Below are 13,342 nucleotides of genomic sequence, written 5' to 3' on the forward strand. Positions count from 1 at the left end.
ATAGTCTGGACTGACACTTCACTGCATTACTGAGGGAGTGCTGCATTGTCAGAAGTGTTAGCTATCACATGAAATGTTAAACCAAGGTCCTGTCTCTGCTCTCAGGTGGATTTAAAACATCCCAAGGCACTATTCAAAGAAGAGCAGGAGACTTTTCCCAGTGTCCAGGCCAACATTTATCCCTCCACCAACATCACTAAAAGTTTAGTTGCTGTTTGTGAGACCTTGCTGTGTGCAAATTTGCTGTTGCATATCCCTACATTATACACAAAGAAAGACCAGCATTTATATAGCGCCTTTCACAAACACTGGATGTCTCAAAGCGCTTTACAGCCAATGAAGTACTTTTTGGAGTGTAGTCACTATTGTGATGTGGGAAATACGGCAGCCAACTTGCGGACAGCAAACTCCCACAAACAGCAATGTGATAATGACCACATAATCTGTTTTTGTTGTGTTGACTGAGGGATAAATATTGGCTAGGACACCGGGGACAATTCCCCTGCTCTTCGAAATAGTGCCTTGGGATCTTTTACATCTACCCGAGAGGGAAGATGGGGCCTCGGTTTAACACTCATGCAAAAGACGTCACCTCTGGCAGTGTAGCTCTCCCTCAGCACTGCACTGGGGTGTCAGTCTAGATTTATGTGCTCATGTACTTCAGTTGTGAAGTACTTTGGGTCATCCTGCGGTTGTGAAAGGTTATTTGTAAATGCAAGTTCTTTCTATCTTGCAGGAAATTAAACTTTTTAAATTTCTGTACATGATTTACACTGAGACTCAGTAAGCGGATGCACTTCACTGATATTGAACCAGGCAGGCTTTGAAAGATCCCAGATTTGATCCATGGTCATTGCTGAGTTAATTGATCTTGGCTAGGATAGAATTAGCCAGGATTCCCATTCCTCACTGCTCTTTCATGCCTGTGTTGAAAGTGCAGAAGTGAGAACAGGATGAGATTCAGCTGTCCTTTCTCTCTTCCCTTCACTCCTCCTGCCAAAAACAATGGCTGAGCACTTGGCATCTAGGTTCATGCATGACTAAAATGCCCATTTGCCATTTCAACATAACCCTCTCAGTGGTGAAAGGGGAATTTGTTAAGGATACTCTCTTCCTCCACCCCCCCCCCCCCCAACCACCACCAAAACTATGCTTGTGCACTTTTTAACTTTGCCTTGCAATTATTAGGATATAATAAGATACTTGAACAAAGTCCAATAAATATGATGAACTTAATAATCTTTTATAGAATATATCTTAATCTATTATAAAATTATTTTCTGTCGATGTTATAATGACATTTACCCCCATCCCACTCCCCCAAATATATAAGCCAGGAGCTGGATATAGAATCATAGAAAAGTTACAGCACGGAAGAAGGTCATTCGGCCCGTCGAGCCCATGCCATTTATTAAATTTTGATAAGTTGCATACAATTGTGAAAAGCTTGCTGGATAAAGTACACAATATTTCTACAATCCAAAAACAAGTAAATCCAAGGAGGTTTTATAGACTATATAAATGGCAGAATGGGATTTTATTTGAAATGGGAAACAATGACAGAGGAGTTGAGGGAGTGCTTGAACAAATCGACAGCTGCAGATGTAGCGTGGTGAATTGAAGGCCAAAAGCTAGGCAGTTGGAGTTTCAAAGTGCAGTTATAACTTTCTTTGGGGGCGGGGGGGGGAGGGGAGGAGGAAGAGGGAGGAGGATTGATGTTTCCAGGGACCGATGCAGAAGGAAGGGGGTCTGGATGAAGAGGTATCCCAGGAATGACTTTGTCACTGAGAGACCTGTGGAAGATAGCGATTACAACAGGGTGACCATGAATATGGGTAGGACAGTTTATTTGAATGGAGAGGTTCAGGGAGTACTGGAAGGCAATGAACTCAGGGGAGCTGAGAGGATGTGGAAATCATCAAGGATCAGGAGTCACTTAGTGGATAAGCTCAGGGACACTGTCACGATGAGAGCTCCAATCGGGGCTGAGGCAAGCTGTAAAAAATTTAGGATTTTAAAGGAGAAGTGAGAGGGTGGAACGCGATGTGCTCAAAGGAAAGAAAATGCCAGCGGATTTGGGGAGAGAACCAGGTATGACACCCAAATCTCTGAACTCGAATTAACTGAAAATTGCAGTTTACATTGGCGAACCTACTTGCACTCGGAACTGTTCCCTACAATTTTAGGAGATGCGATAATTGGTTACTTTTATAGCAAAATTCCTACTGGATAAAATGTAGGATATCACAACATCACGTGTCCCTTCAAAATGGATAGTATCAACAACACAAGATAGCTTTACTTTGTAACAAGCTAACTCATTTAATTTGTACTTTTTCACAAACTAAATTACTTACAGAAACAATACAGAAAAAATATTCAACATAATGAAATACTAGAACACTGGAGACCATTTGTAAGCCATTAACTAAATAAACTAGTCCAAGTGTGATCTTGAGACAAAAGGTTCCTTGGAAGGAAGAATGCAATCTTGTTTCTCGGTGAAAATCAGATGGGGTTTTGAAAGATTATGTAAGCGGTAATTGATGGAGCTGACTTAATTCCTCAACACCCAAATGTTACTTTTCAATATCTTTAAAGAATAGGTAGTTACTTTGAAATTGTCCATCAACCTAAGGTGATCGGATGGATAATACCATTGATGCTTACAATCTTTAAATACAAGGTGACTACAGGAGTGTTGATGTTGGCTCAAATCAAGTAAAATAAAAATGTTTAAAAAAAAACACATTCAATTCACATTTGGTTTAACGTAACAGATTTCTGATCAAAGAGAAGCAGACTTTGTTCCACAGCAGGTGATGCTGGCTTGTCAATTCTGAAGCCTGAGAAGGTACTGGTTCCATTTTGAAGCACTGACTTGCTGTTGCTTTTAAAGTTGTTTTGATCTTTGTTTAGATCTTTTTCAACTTCACCATTCAGGGGAAGAAAAAGACTTGGGCCACTTGTATCAATGTACACTTTTTTTTGCTTTCAACTTCATCACTGCTCCAACTTGTCGAAACCATTCTGTAGTTCCTGGGTTACTGCATCCAATTCAACTAAACCTCTTGAGCGCCATTCTCTCCTTTGCACAGCAAGTCATGATGCAGATCTTCCCACGAACCTGCAGCAGAATCCATTGAGTGATGTGCTTGCACAACATGGGCACCGCACATGCTCAAAGTCATTGTGTCGAAAGTCAGACCATTACATCATCATTTCATCTAAGCAATGGGCATATATGTGCTGATGTAATATTGAGGAGGGAGGACTACACTTAAAATCTGTAAATGTGTCAACTGTTGCGCATGTGGCATTTTAACTGGCTCTTGCTGCCGGGAATTCAGGAATTTTACCTTCATTTGTATCCTGGCTGGGAGCCCTGCTCTTAAGAACTGGTAACTAAAGATCAGTATAAAAGGCACCCTGGTAAATCTCTGAATTTATCTAATTTGCCTTGAGCTTCTAAATGACTCATTTTAATATAAATTAGAATCTGCAGAGACCCAAAACATCCCTGATGTATGTTATTCAGCACTTAGGCCTGCCCACAGCCTCCTCCCCTGACACAATTCCTTCAACAAAGATCTATCTGCAGCTTTATACCCATGAGTGGATCTCATCCATTCCCATGTATTTTGAATCTGAACCCGTTTTAAGTTTAAATAGCCATTCATGTAGATCTTTGTCAAAATGTTTTTGGAAATCTCAATAAATAAAACCTTTTGGGCTTTCTTCAATCCACTTGGGAGGTGACTTTCTCAAAAATAGTGAACGTTGGCTCATTATGGAGGTTTGTTTGGCAGGATCTTGTCATTTTAAATTTTGATAACATAAGAAATAGGAGCAGGAGTAGGCCATTAGGCCCCTCGAGCCTGCTCTGCCATTCAATAAGATCATGACTGATCTGATCTTGGTCTCAGCTCAACTTCCCTGCCCGCTCCCCAGAACTCTTAACTCCCTTATCGCTCAAAAATCTCTCTCTCTCTCTACCTTTAAATATTTTCAAAGACCCAGCCTCCACAGCTCTCTGGGGCAGAGAATTTTACAGATTTATGACCCTTGGAGAAGAAATTCCTCCTCATCTCAGTTTTAAATGGGCGACCCCTTATTCTGAAACTATGCCCCCTAGTTCTAGAGTCCCCCACGAGGGGAAACATCCTCTCTGCATCTACCTTGTCGAGCCCCCTCAGTATCTTGTATGTTTCAATAAGATCACCTCTCATTCTTCTAAACTCCAATGAGTATAGGCCCAACCTACTTGACCTTTCTTCATAAGTCAACCCCTTCATCTCAGGAATCAACCTAGTGAACCTTGTCCAAACTGCCTCCAATGCAAGTATATCCCTCCTTAAATAAGACGACCAAAATTATACATAGTACTCTAGGTGTGGCCTCACCAATGCCCTGTACAGTTGTAGCAGGACTTCTCTGCTTTTATACTCCATCCCCTTTGCAATAAAGGCCAACACTTCATTTGCCTTCCTGATTACTTGTACCTGCTTACTAGAGTTTTGTGTTTCATGCACAAGGACCCACAGGTCTGTACTGCAGCATTTTGTAATTTCTCTCCATTTAAATAATTTGCTGCTTTATTTTTTTTTGCCAAAGTGGATAACCTCAAACTTTCCCACATTATACTCCATCTGCCAAATTTTTGCCCACTCACTTAGCCTGTCTATATCCCTTTGCAGATTTGTTGGTGTGTTCCTCGCAACTTGCTTTCCCACCCATCTTTGCATCATCAAACTTGGCTACATTACACTCTGTCCCTTCATCCAAATCATTAATATATATAGTAAATAATTGTGGCCTCAACAGCGATCCCTGTGGCACCCCACTAGTTACCGTTTGCCAACCGGAAAATGACCCATTTATTCCGACTCTCTGTTTTCTGTTAGTTAGCCAATCCACTATCCATGCTAATATATAGCCCTCAAACTCTGAACTTTTATCTTGTGCAGTAACCTTTTGGGCCCAAGTTTCCACATGATTTGCGCCTGATTTTTAGGAGCAACTGGTGGAGAACGGACTATCTTAGAAATCGCAATTCTCCACATTTTTTTTTCTGCAGTTCTAGTCAGGTAGAACAGTTCCACTTTGGAACAGAATTTTTTCTTCAAAAGGGGGCGCGTCCGGCCACTGACGCCTGATTTGAAAGTTTCCGCAGTGAAAACGTACTCCAAACTAACTTAGAATGGAGCAAGTGAAGATTTTTGTAGAACTGAAAAAACCTGTTCTACACATTAAAAAATCAGGCGCAGGTTACAAATTAGGCGTCCAGAACGAGGTGGGTGAGGGGGTGGGGGGTGGGAGGGAAGTCATTACATTCTACAATAAATCCTTATTTATACTTATACAAATAAATCCAACCTGAATAAAAATTTATAAGCAAAGAAAAGATTAAATAAACCATCTTCCTACCTGTATGAAAGTGCTTCAGCCAGGAAGAATGCTGCAGCAAGCCTCACAAAACGAGGCAGCCGTTCCCGAAGGCAGGCGGGAGGGAGGGAGGGAGGGAGGGAACCGACCGAACGCGGGGGGGGGAGGAAGCCGTTCCAGACGGCGGGCGAGCGACCGAACGCAGGGGGGGGGGGGGGGGGGAAGCCATTCCGGAGGGGACCGACCAAACGCAGGGAAGCCGTTCCAGACGGCGGGGAGGGACCCAACCGACCGAACGCAGGGGGAGTGGGGGAAGAGCCGTTCCAGACGGCGGGCGAGCGACTGAATACAAGGGGTGGGGGAGCCGTTCCAGACGGCGAGCGAGCAAGCGGGCGGGAGGGACCCGACCGACCGACCGAACGCAGCGGGGGGTGGGGGGGAAGGAAGCCATTCCAGAGGCGGGAGGGAGGGAAGGAGACAGAAGGCTGCAGGAAGCCTCAGAAATTGAGGAGCCATTTCCCGACGGCAAAAGGGGGAGGTCGTCGGGAAACGGCTGCCTCAACTTTCTGAGGCTTCCTGCAGCCTTCTCAGTGCTGATGTGCTGATGGCAATGTGCTTTTATTAAAAAATGTTCAAAAACTAAACAGCTACAAAGAATTACAAAAATGGCTGAGTGCCAATGTTTCCTTCACACTGCGCGTGCGCGAACGCTCCAACGCGCACGCGCAGCGTTGCCGGCAGGAAAAAAACTAATTTAAATAGTACCCGCCCCCTCCCACTTACAAAATCGGCGCGAGTGTAGGCTCCGCCCCCCTGGGCGCTGCGCCAAACAGACAAGGAGCTTGCAGGGCTCTCCAGAATCGCGAGGTTTTTTTCCGGCGCCGTTTTAGGCGCGAAAAATGAGCGACCAGCTCGGAGGGGCGCCCGTTTTTAATCGTGTGGAAACTTGGGCCCTTTATGTGGCACCTTTATCGACTGCCTTCTCGAAATTCAAATACACCACATCCACTGGTTTCTCCCTTATCCACCCATGGCTTCAAAAGGGGACTCACTCTATTCATGAACATAAGATGGATTTTGCTTTAAATGTAGGTTTAGGAAAAGGTGAAGAAAAATACATAGAATTTTACAGGACAGAAACTGGCCATTCAGCCCAACAGGCCTATGCTGCCGTTTATACTCCCCACAAGCCTTCCCCCACCTTATCATCTCACCATTTCAACATGTCCTTCTATTGTCAGCTGTGGCTCATTGGGTCGCACTCTCGTCCCATTCCAGGGACTTGAACACACAAAATCTAGGCTGACACTGAGGGAGCACTGAGCTGTTGGAGGTGCCGTCTTTCAGATGAGACGTTAAACCAAGGCCGCAACTGCTCTCTCAAGTGACGTAAAAGATCCCATGGCACTATTTGGAAGGAGCGCAGGGAAGTTACTCCCGGTGTCCTGGCCAATACTTTTCCCTCAGTCAACATAACAAAAACAGATTATCTGGTCATTATCAATTGCTGTTTGTGGGGGCTTGCAAATTAGCTGCCGTGTTTTCTACATTACAACAGTGACCACACTCCAAAAGTACTTCATTGGACGTCTCAAAGTGCTTTACAGCCAGTGGTCGTGAAAGGCGCTATATAAATCCAAGTCTGCTTTTCTTTCCTTTCTCCCTCATGTACTTATCTAGCTTCCCCTTAAATACATTTATGCTAATCGTTTCAACTACTCCATGTGGTAGCGAGATCCACATTCTTATCACTCTCTGAATAAATAAGTTTCTCCTGAATTCCTTATTGGATATATTAGTGACTATCTTTTATTTATGACCCCTAATTTTGAACTTCCCCATAAGTGGAAACATGTTCTCTACGTCTACCCTATCGAGCCCCTTCATAACTTTAAAACCTCTTGTCAAGTCAGCTCCCCGTCTTCTCTTTTTTAGAGAAAAGAGCCCCAGCCTGTTCCGTCTTTCCTTATAGTTGTACCAATAAGCACATTGCCTAAATTTGGCTTGCTTATTTGTAGGTCCATTTAGTCTAAGTTCATGTAGTAAGTTCAAGTGCACAGTAATAATGTGTTGACATTTCAGACAATCTGATTGAATTTCAAATGGGTATGGCATTTTCCCATACACCAAAGTTTATTTTATTATTTACATTATAAATTGCAGTGTGATCATGTGCACATTTCCCTAAAACATGATTCAGTGTAGGAGGATCTGGAAACATACAATACAGGTTTTGTTTGGCACAGAAAATATTTCTTGCAATATGAATGGAAATTTAAACTGAGCTGTCTGGCAAGAATTTTTAAAAATTGCTTCTTTGCGCAGTGACTCATCACTGACTGCAAAGTGGAGAGGGCTTGAAGAAGCTAAGGTGGAGAATGTCTGTATCCCATTATGAATCAGAGGAAGTTTCGTCTGAACTTTAAAGTAATGTGGGAAAATTGCATCCTGCTTCAGTTCTTTTACTGGTTACAGTCTAGTAAGTGCTATGTTATTTAGCTCAGGCTGTGTAGTATATAATTTTTCCCATTTCCTAAATCAAGAGATTGTTTATGGAATGTAAATGAAGGAAAGAGGAAAAAAAATCTTCACGGAGCTTACTTGATTTTTTTTCATTTTCAGGAGTTTTCCCTGAAGGAAGCTGTTCTCTGACTGCAAAAGGAGGAAATAAATCAGTCTGCTTGTCGTACTGTTGGCTCACTGTGAAGTGCTTACATGAGGTAACAATAGGCCAAAACAATCTTCTCAGCGGTTTTTGAGCCAAGAAATGGGCCAGAAAATCTCAGGGAATATAAAGTCTGTGGATGTGAGGGAACCAGCCTACAGGCCAGTTAAGCGAGAGTTGCGAGGTCCTGACTTCTGCAAACCAACTCGGCTTGACATGCTACTGGACATGCCGTCAGCTTCTCGTGAGGTTCAGCTCAAACATGCCTGGAACAACGAAGATCGTTCTCTGAACATTTTTGTAAAAGAAGATGACAAGGTAACCTTTCACAGACATCCAGTAGCCCAGAGCACAGATTGTATTCGAGGAAAAGTTGGGTACACACGAGGGCTTCACGTCTGGCAGATTCACTGGCCCACCAGGCAGAGGGGAACGCATGCAGTGGTTGGCGTGGCAACAGCTGAAGCTCCATTGCATTCTGTGGGATACACATCGTTAGTTGGCAGCAATAATGAATCATGGGGTTGGGACTTGGGTCGCAACAAACTATATCACAATAGTAAAAATCAGCCAGGACCAATCTATCCAGTGTTTTTGGAGCCAGATGAATCTTTTGTGCTGCCAGATAGCTTCTTGGTGGTTCTGGACATGGATGAAGGAACACTAAGTTTCATAGTGGATGGACAATATCTAGGTGTGGCCTTCAGAGGTCTGAAAGGGAAAAAACTGTACCCAATAGTCAGTGCAGTCTGGGGGCACTGCGAGATAACCATGAGATACATCAATGGACTTGACCGTAAGTCACATTTAAAATCTTTTGACTTTTTTTATAATGTAATATGTAAAATGCATTTTGAGTTGTAAAGAATTTGGGCATCAGACTTTTTCACAATCTTTGTCGAGGAAATTTTAAATTTCAAAATGATGGTATTGTGTAGGTTTACAAAACACAAAATAGTAAAAGGTGGATTTCAATTGTGTGCATATCCTATGGTGGAGGAGGGAGGAGTCTATTTTCTTGTCTGAATACAAGAACATGTCTTCAGCCAAAGGTTCAGTTCCCTGTAGTAATGTGACTTTCAAACATTTTACAACTGAAGTCCATCTTTTTATTTTAAAAAAAAAGTTGACTTGCTGTTGGAAGAACTTGCTAGTCCGGTTTCTTCTGTCTTTCCACCCCACCATCGCCTTCATGTTAAAGACATTCTTGCAACAGAACCGCATGTGTAGGGTATTTCTCCTGCCCCTCCACCAAAGGCTCATTGCAGGGACACGGTTCTATAGATGTTTGAAGGTCATCTTTATCTCACCTGAAGAAGCATTATTTGTGTGAATCTTGTGATTGTCGACAAACTGATCTATTTGTCTTTCTAAAAGATCTTGTGTGTTAAATGTACATTATGACTTCCCTGCATTTAAGATTGTATTTATAGAAAGCTATATACTAATTTAATACACAGACCACTTGGATCCCATTTCTATTAGCAAATAGAAGTACAAGTTTTGCTCATTTGCCACTAAAAATAAGAACAAAGACTTTATATAGCACTATTCAGGAGGTCCCAAAGCACTTTACAGCCAATGAAGTATTTTTGAAGTGTTGCCACTCTTGTGATGTAGGAAACCTGGCAGCCAATTTTAAAACAGCAATGTGATAATGACCAGATAATCTGTTTGTGATGTTGGTTGAGGGATAAATATTGGCCAGGATATTGGGGATACTTCCCTGCTTCCTTGAATAGTGGCATTGGATCTTTAACATCCACCTGAGGAAACAGACAGGGCTTCAGTTTAACATCTCATCCAAAAGACAGCACCTTCGACAGTGCAGCACTCCCTTAGTACTGCACCAGAATGTCAGCCTAGATTTTGTGCTCCTGTCTCCAGAGTGGGGCTTGAACCAACAACCTTCTGACTCGGATTCGAGAGTGCTACCTCTGAATCATGGCTGCCACTTAAAATAAATTGATTTTATACTGTGGGGAAAACTTTCAACCTCACATTCTTTGAATGTGGTGTCATTGCTGGTCACCGCTACCTACCCCCACCCCCCCCCCCCCCCCCCCCCACCCGCAACCTGATTGAAACTGGTAACATTTCTACCCTACCTCCCACAGCCTGTTTGCTATTTTTTTGCCACCTTGCATATTACTGCACAATTATCTGCATTAAAATCGATCTGACATTCTTTAGTCCATTTAAGTGTTCCAGAAATCCTTGAATGCAGTTCATTTCTCATGTTATTTGCTTGCACTTCATAGTATTTTTAGAAACTCTCTAATCCTTTTTTCTCTCCTTCCACGTGATTGTGGCTCCATTTAACTACTGTTCTGCAATCATTTAGCATTTTGCTGCAGTGCTGTCTGCGTCTGATTATTATATATACATCATCTCTCACCCTCATCATAGGCAATCCCTTGGAATCGAGGAAGACTTGCTTCCACTCCCAAAGTGAGTTCTCTGGTCGCTGAACAATCCAATACGAGAGCCACAGACCCTGTCACAGGTGGGACAGACATTCGTTGAGGGAAGGGGTGGGTGGGGTTGGTTTGCCGCGCGCTCCTTCCGCTGTCTGCGCTTGACCGCTTCACGCTATTTGCGTTGAGACTCGAAGAACTCGACGCCCTCCCGGATGCACATTCTCCACCTCAGGCAGTCTTCGGCCAGGATCTCCCGGGTGTCAGTGGTGATGTCTCACTTTATCAGGGAGGCTTTGAGGGTGTCCTTGTAACGCTTCCACTGCCCACCTTTGGCTTGTTTGCCATGAAGGAGCTCCGCATAAAGCATTTGCTTAGGGAGTCTCGTATGTGGCATGCGAACTATGTGGCCTTCCCAGTGAAGCTGATCGAGTGTGGTCAGTGCTTCAATACTGGATGTTAACCTGGACGAGGACACTGATGTTGGTGCGCCTGTCCTCCCAGGGGATTTGCAGGATCTTGCGGAGACATCGTTGGTGATATATCTCCAGCAGCTTGAGGTGTCTTCTATACATCGTCTATGCCTCAGATCCATACAGGAGCGCAGGTATTACTACAGTCCTGTAGACCATGAGCTTTGTGGTAGATTTGAGGGCCAGGTCTTCAAACACTCTTTTCCTCACTCGGCCGAAGGCTGCACTGGAGGTGATGTTGAATCTCTGCACCAATGTCTGCCTTTGTTGACAAGAGGCTCCCGAGGTATGGGAAGTGGTCCATGTTGTCGATGGCCGCGCCTTGAATCTTGATGATTGGAGGGCAGTACTGTGTGGCAGGGACAGGCTGGTGGAGGATCTTTGTCTTACGGATGTTAAGTGTAAGGCCCATGCTTTCATATGCCTGAGTGAATACATTGACTATATCCTGAATGTGTGCAGACGCAGGCATCGTCCGCGTACTGCAGCTCAACGACAGAGGTTGGGGTGATCTTTGGATCTGGCCTGGAGGCAGCATAGGTTAAACAGCTTCCCACTGGCACTAGTTCCACTCCAGCGGGGAGCTTGTTGATTCGTCAAATCCGATCCATCATAACATAGCCCCAAAGCAGAGAGGACAGCAGAAGCATTGCCGCAAAAAAGTTAATGCTGGGGTACGGAGAGATCCAGCTAAGAGAGCCCTATACAGCCAGCGCCTCACAGCCAATCTATCGTGCCTTGATGATCCTGAGATGCTGAATGCCCACAGCGCTTGGTCTGCCCTCCAGGCTTCTATAACCAGTGCCTGTGAAGAGACACTTGATCACTCAACCAGAAAACATCAGGACTGGTTTGATGAAAATGCTCAAGAGATCGAAGAACTAATAGATCACAAGCGCAAAGCATTTCTGAGCCTCAAGCAACAACCCAACTCGGGAGCTGCAAAACAACATTATAGTCGGCTCAAGGCTCACGTCCAACAAAAGACCCGGGACCTAAAGAACAGGTGGTGGATTGAGAAAGCACAGGAGCGCACAACTGGCCGACAGCCATGATATGCGAGGATTCTTCATTGCAGTCAAGGCCACCTACGGTCCAAACTCCCAAGGCCCAACCCCATTCCTGGCTAAGAACGGGGAAACACTCATCAGGGACACCGAGGCTGTCGGGGCCCGATGAAAGGAGCACTTTGAAGACCTTCTCAATCGAGACTCTGACTTTGACTTGAGTGTTCTCGACTCCATCCCGCAGCATGTGACCTGCCACCAATTCTGAAATGCCAACATTGCACGAGGTAGGCATAGCCATAAAACAGCTCAAGAATAACAAGGCTACGGGTGCGGATGGAATCCCTGCTGAGGCGCTAGAGTATGGCGGAGAGGCGCTGTTGGCGCGGATACACGACCTCATCTCTCTCATCTGGAGGGAGGAGAGCATGCCGGGAGATCTGAGTTGCAGTGATCGTGACCATCTTTTAAAAAGGCGGACACGTCCGACTGCAGCAACTACAGGGGAATCTCCCTGCTATCAGCCACTGGGAAGGTTGTTGCTAGAGTTCTCCTCCACCATCTTCTCCTGTGGTCGAGGAGCTCCTCCCGGAATCACAGTGCAGATTTCGTCCCCTAGGGGGCACAACGGACATGATCTTTGCAGCGCGACAGCTGCAGGAAAAATGCAGGGAGCAGCACCAGCCCTTATATATGGCTCCTTCGATCTTACAAAGGCCTTTGACACTGTCAACCGTGAGGGTCTATGGAGCATCCGCCTCCGTTTCAGATGCCCCCAAAAGTTTGTCAACATCCTTCGCCTGCTTCACGACTGGCAGGCCGTGATCCTTACCAACGGATCCATTACAGATCCAATTCATGTCCGGACCGGGGTCAAACAGGGCTGCGTCATCACTCCAAACCTCTTCTCAATCTTCCTTGCCGCCATGCTCCACCTCACATCCTCACTACTCTAACCACAAGCATAATTTTTTTTTCCCTTTCCGGTTTTGCATTGGGGTGGAAAGAGAAAGTGATCCAGAACAGAGACTATTACAAAATTGGAAAAAGTGAATGTGAAGCTGCTAATTGAAAAAGGCCAATTAATGAACATGCTATTGGATCTCACTTGCACTTGCAGATTAGATGGAGCGCAAGATTAACTTTCCTCTAACTCCAGCATCTTGTTTAGATGAAGAGGTGAAATGGTAGTGATGTTACAAGGCAGATAGATACAGAGAATAATGGACACTCGTGAGTGAATTACTGCATTGTAACCAATCACTGGATTTAAATGAATAAACTGCAAGGACAAATAATTCATGGCTTGCAATAGTCCAGTCTGATGAGTGGGTGCACCTTTTTTATTTAAGTCTTTTTCTCCCCCTCTCCATTCATATTGAACATTTTATTTAT

The 13,342-nt window shown here is 44.3% G+C and overlaps 1 protein-coding gene across 1 annotated transcript in view; it reads left to right on the top strand.

The window, feature by feature from the left end:
• The first annotated feature begins 8,051 nt into the window (after positions 1-8,051).
• The window catches only part of spsb4a (splA/ryanodine receptor domain and SOCS box containing 4a), a 156,330-nt gene continuing 151,039 nt past the window's right edge, over positions 8,052-13,342 (top strand). The window contains exon 1 of the mRNA XM_070882370.1: positions 8,052-8,846. Within this exon, the coding sequence (XP_070738471.1) occupies positions 8,153-8,846 (694 nt within the window). The 5' untranslated portion in view covers positions 8,052-8,152. The remainder of the gene's footprint in view (positions 8,847-13,342) is intronic.

The sequence above is a fragment of the Pristiophorus japonicus genome, chromosome 6 (assembly GCF_044704955.1).
Source record: "Pristiophorus japonicus isolate sPriJap1 chromosome 6, sPriJap1.hap1, whole genome shotgun sequence".
Lineage (NCBI taxonomy): Eukaryota > Metazoa > Chordata > Chondrichthyes > Pristiophoridae > Pristiophorus > Pristiophorus japonicus.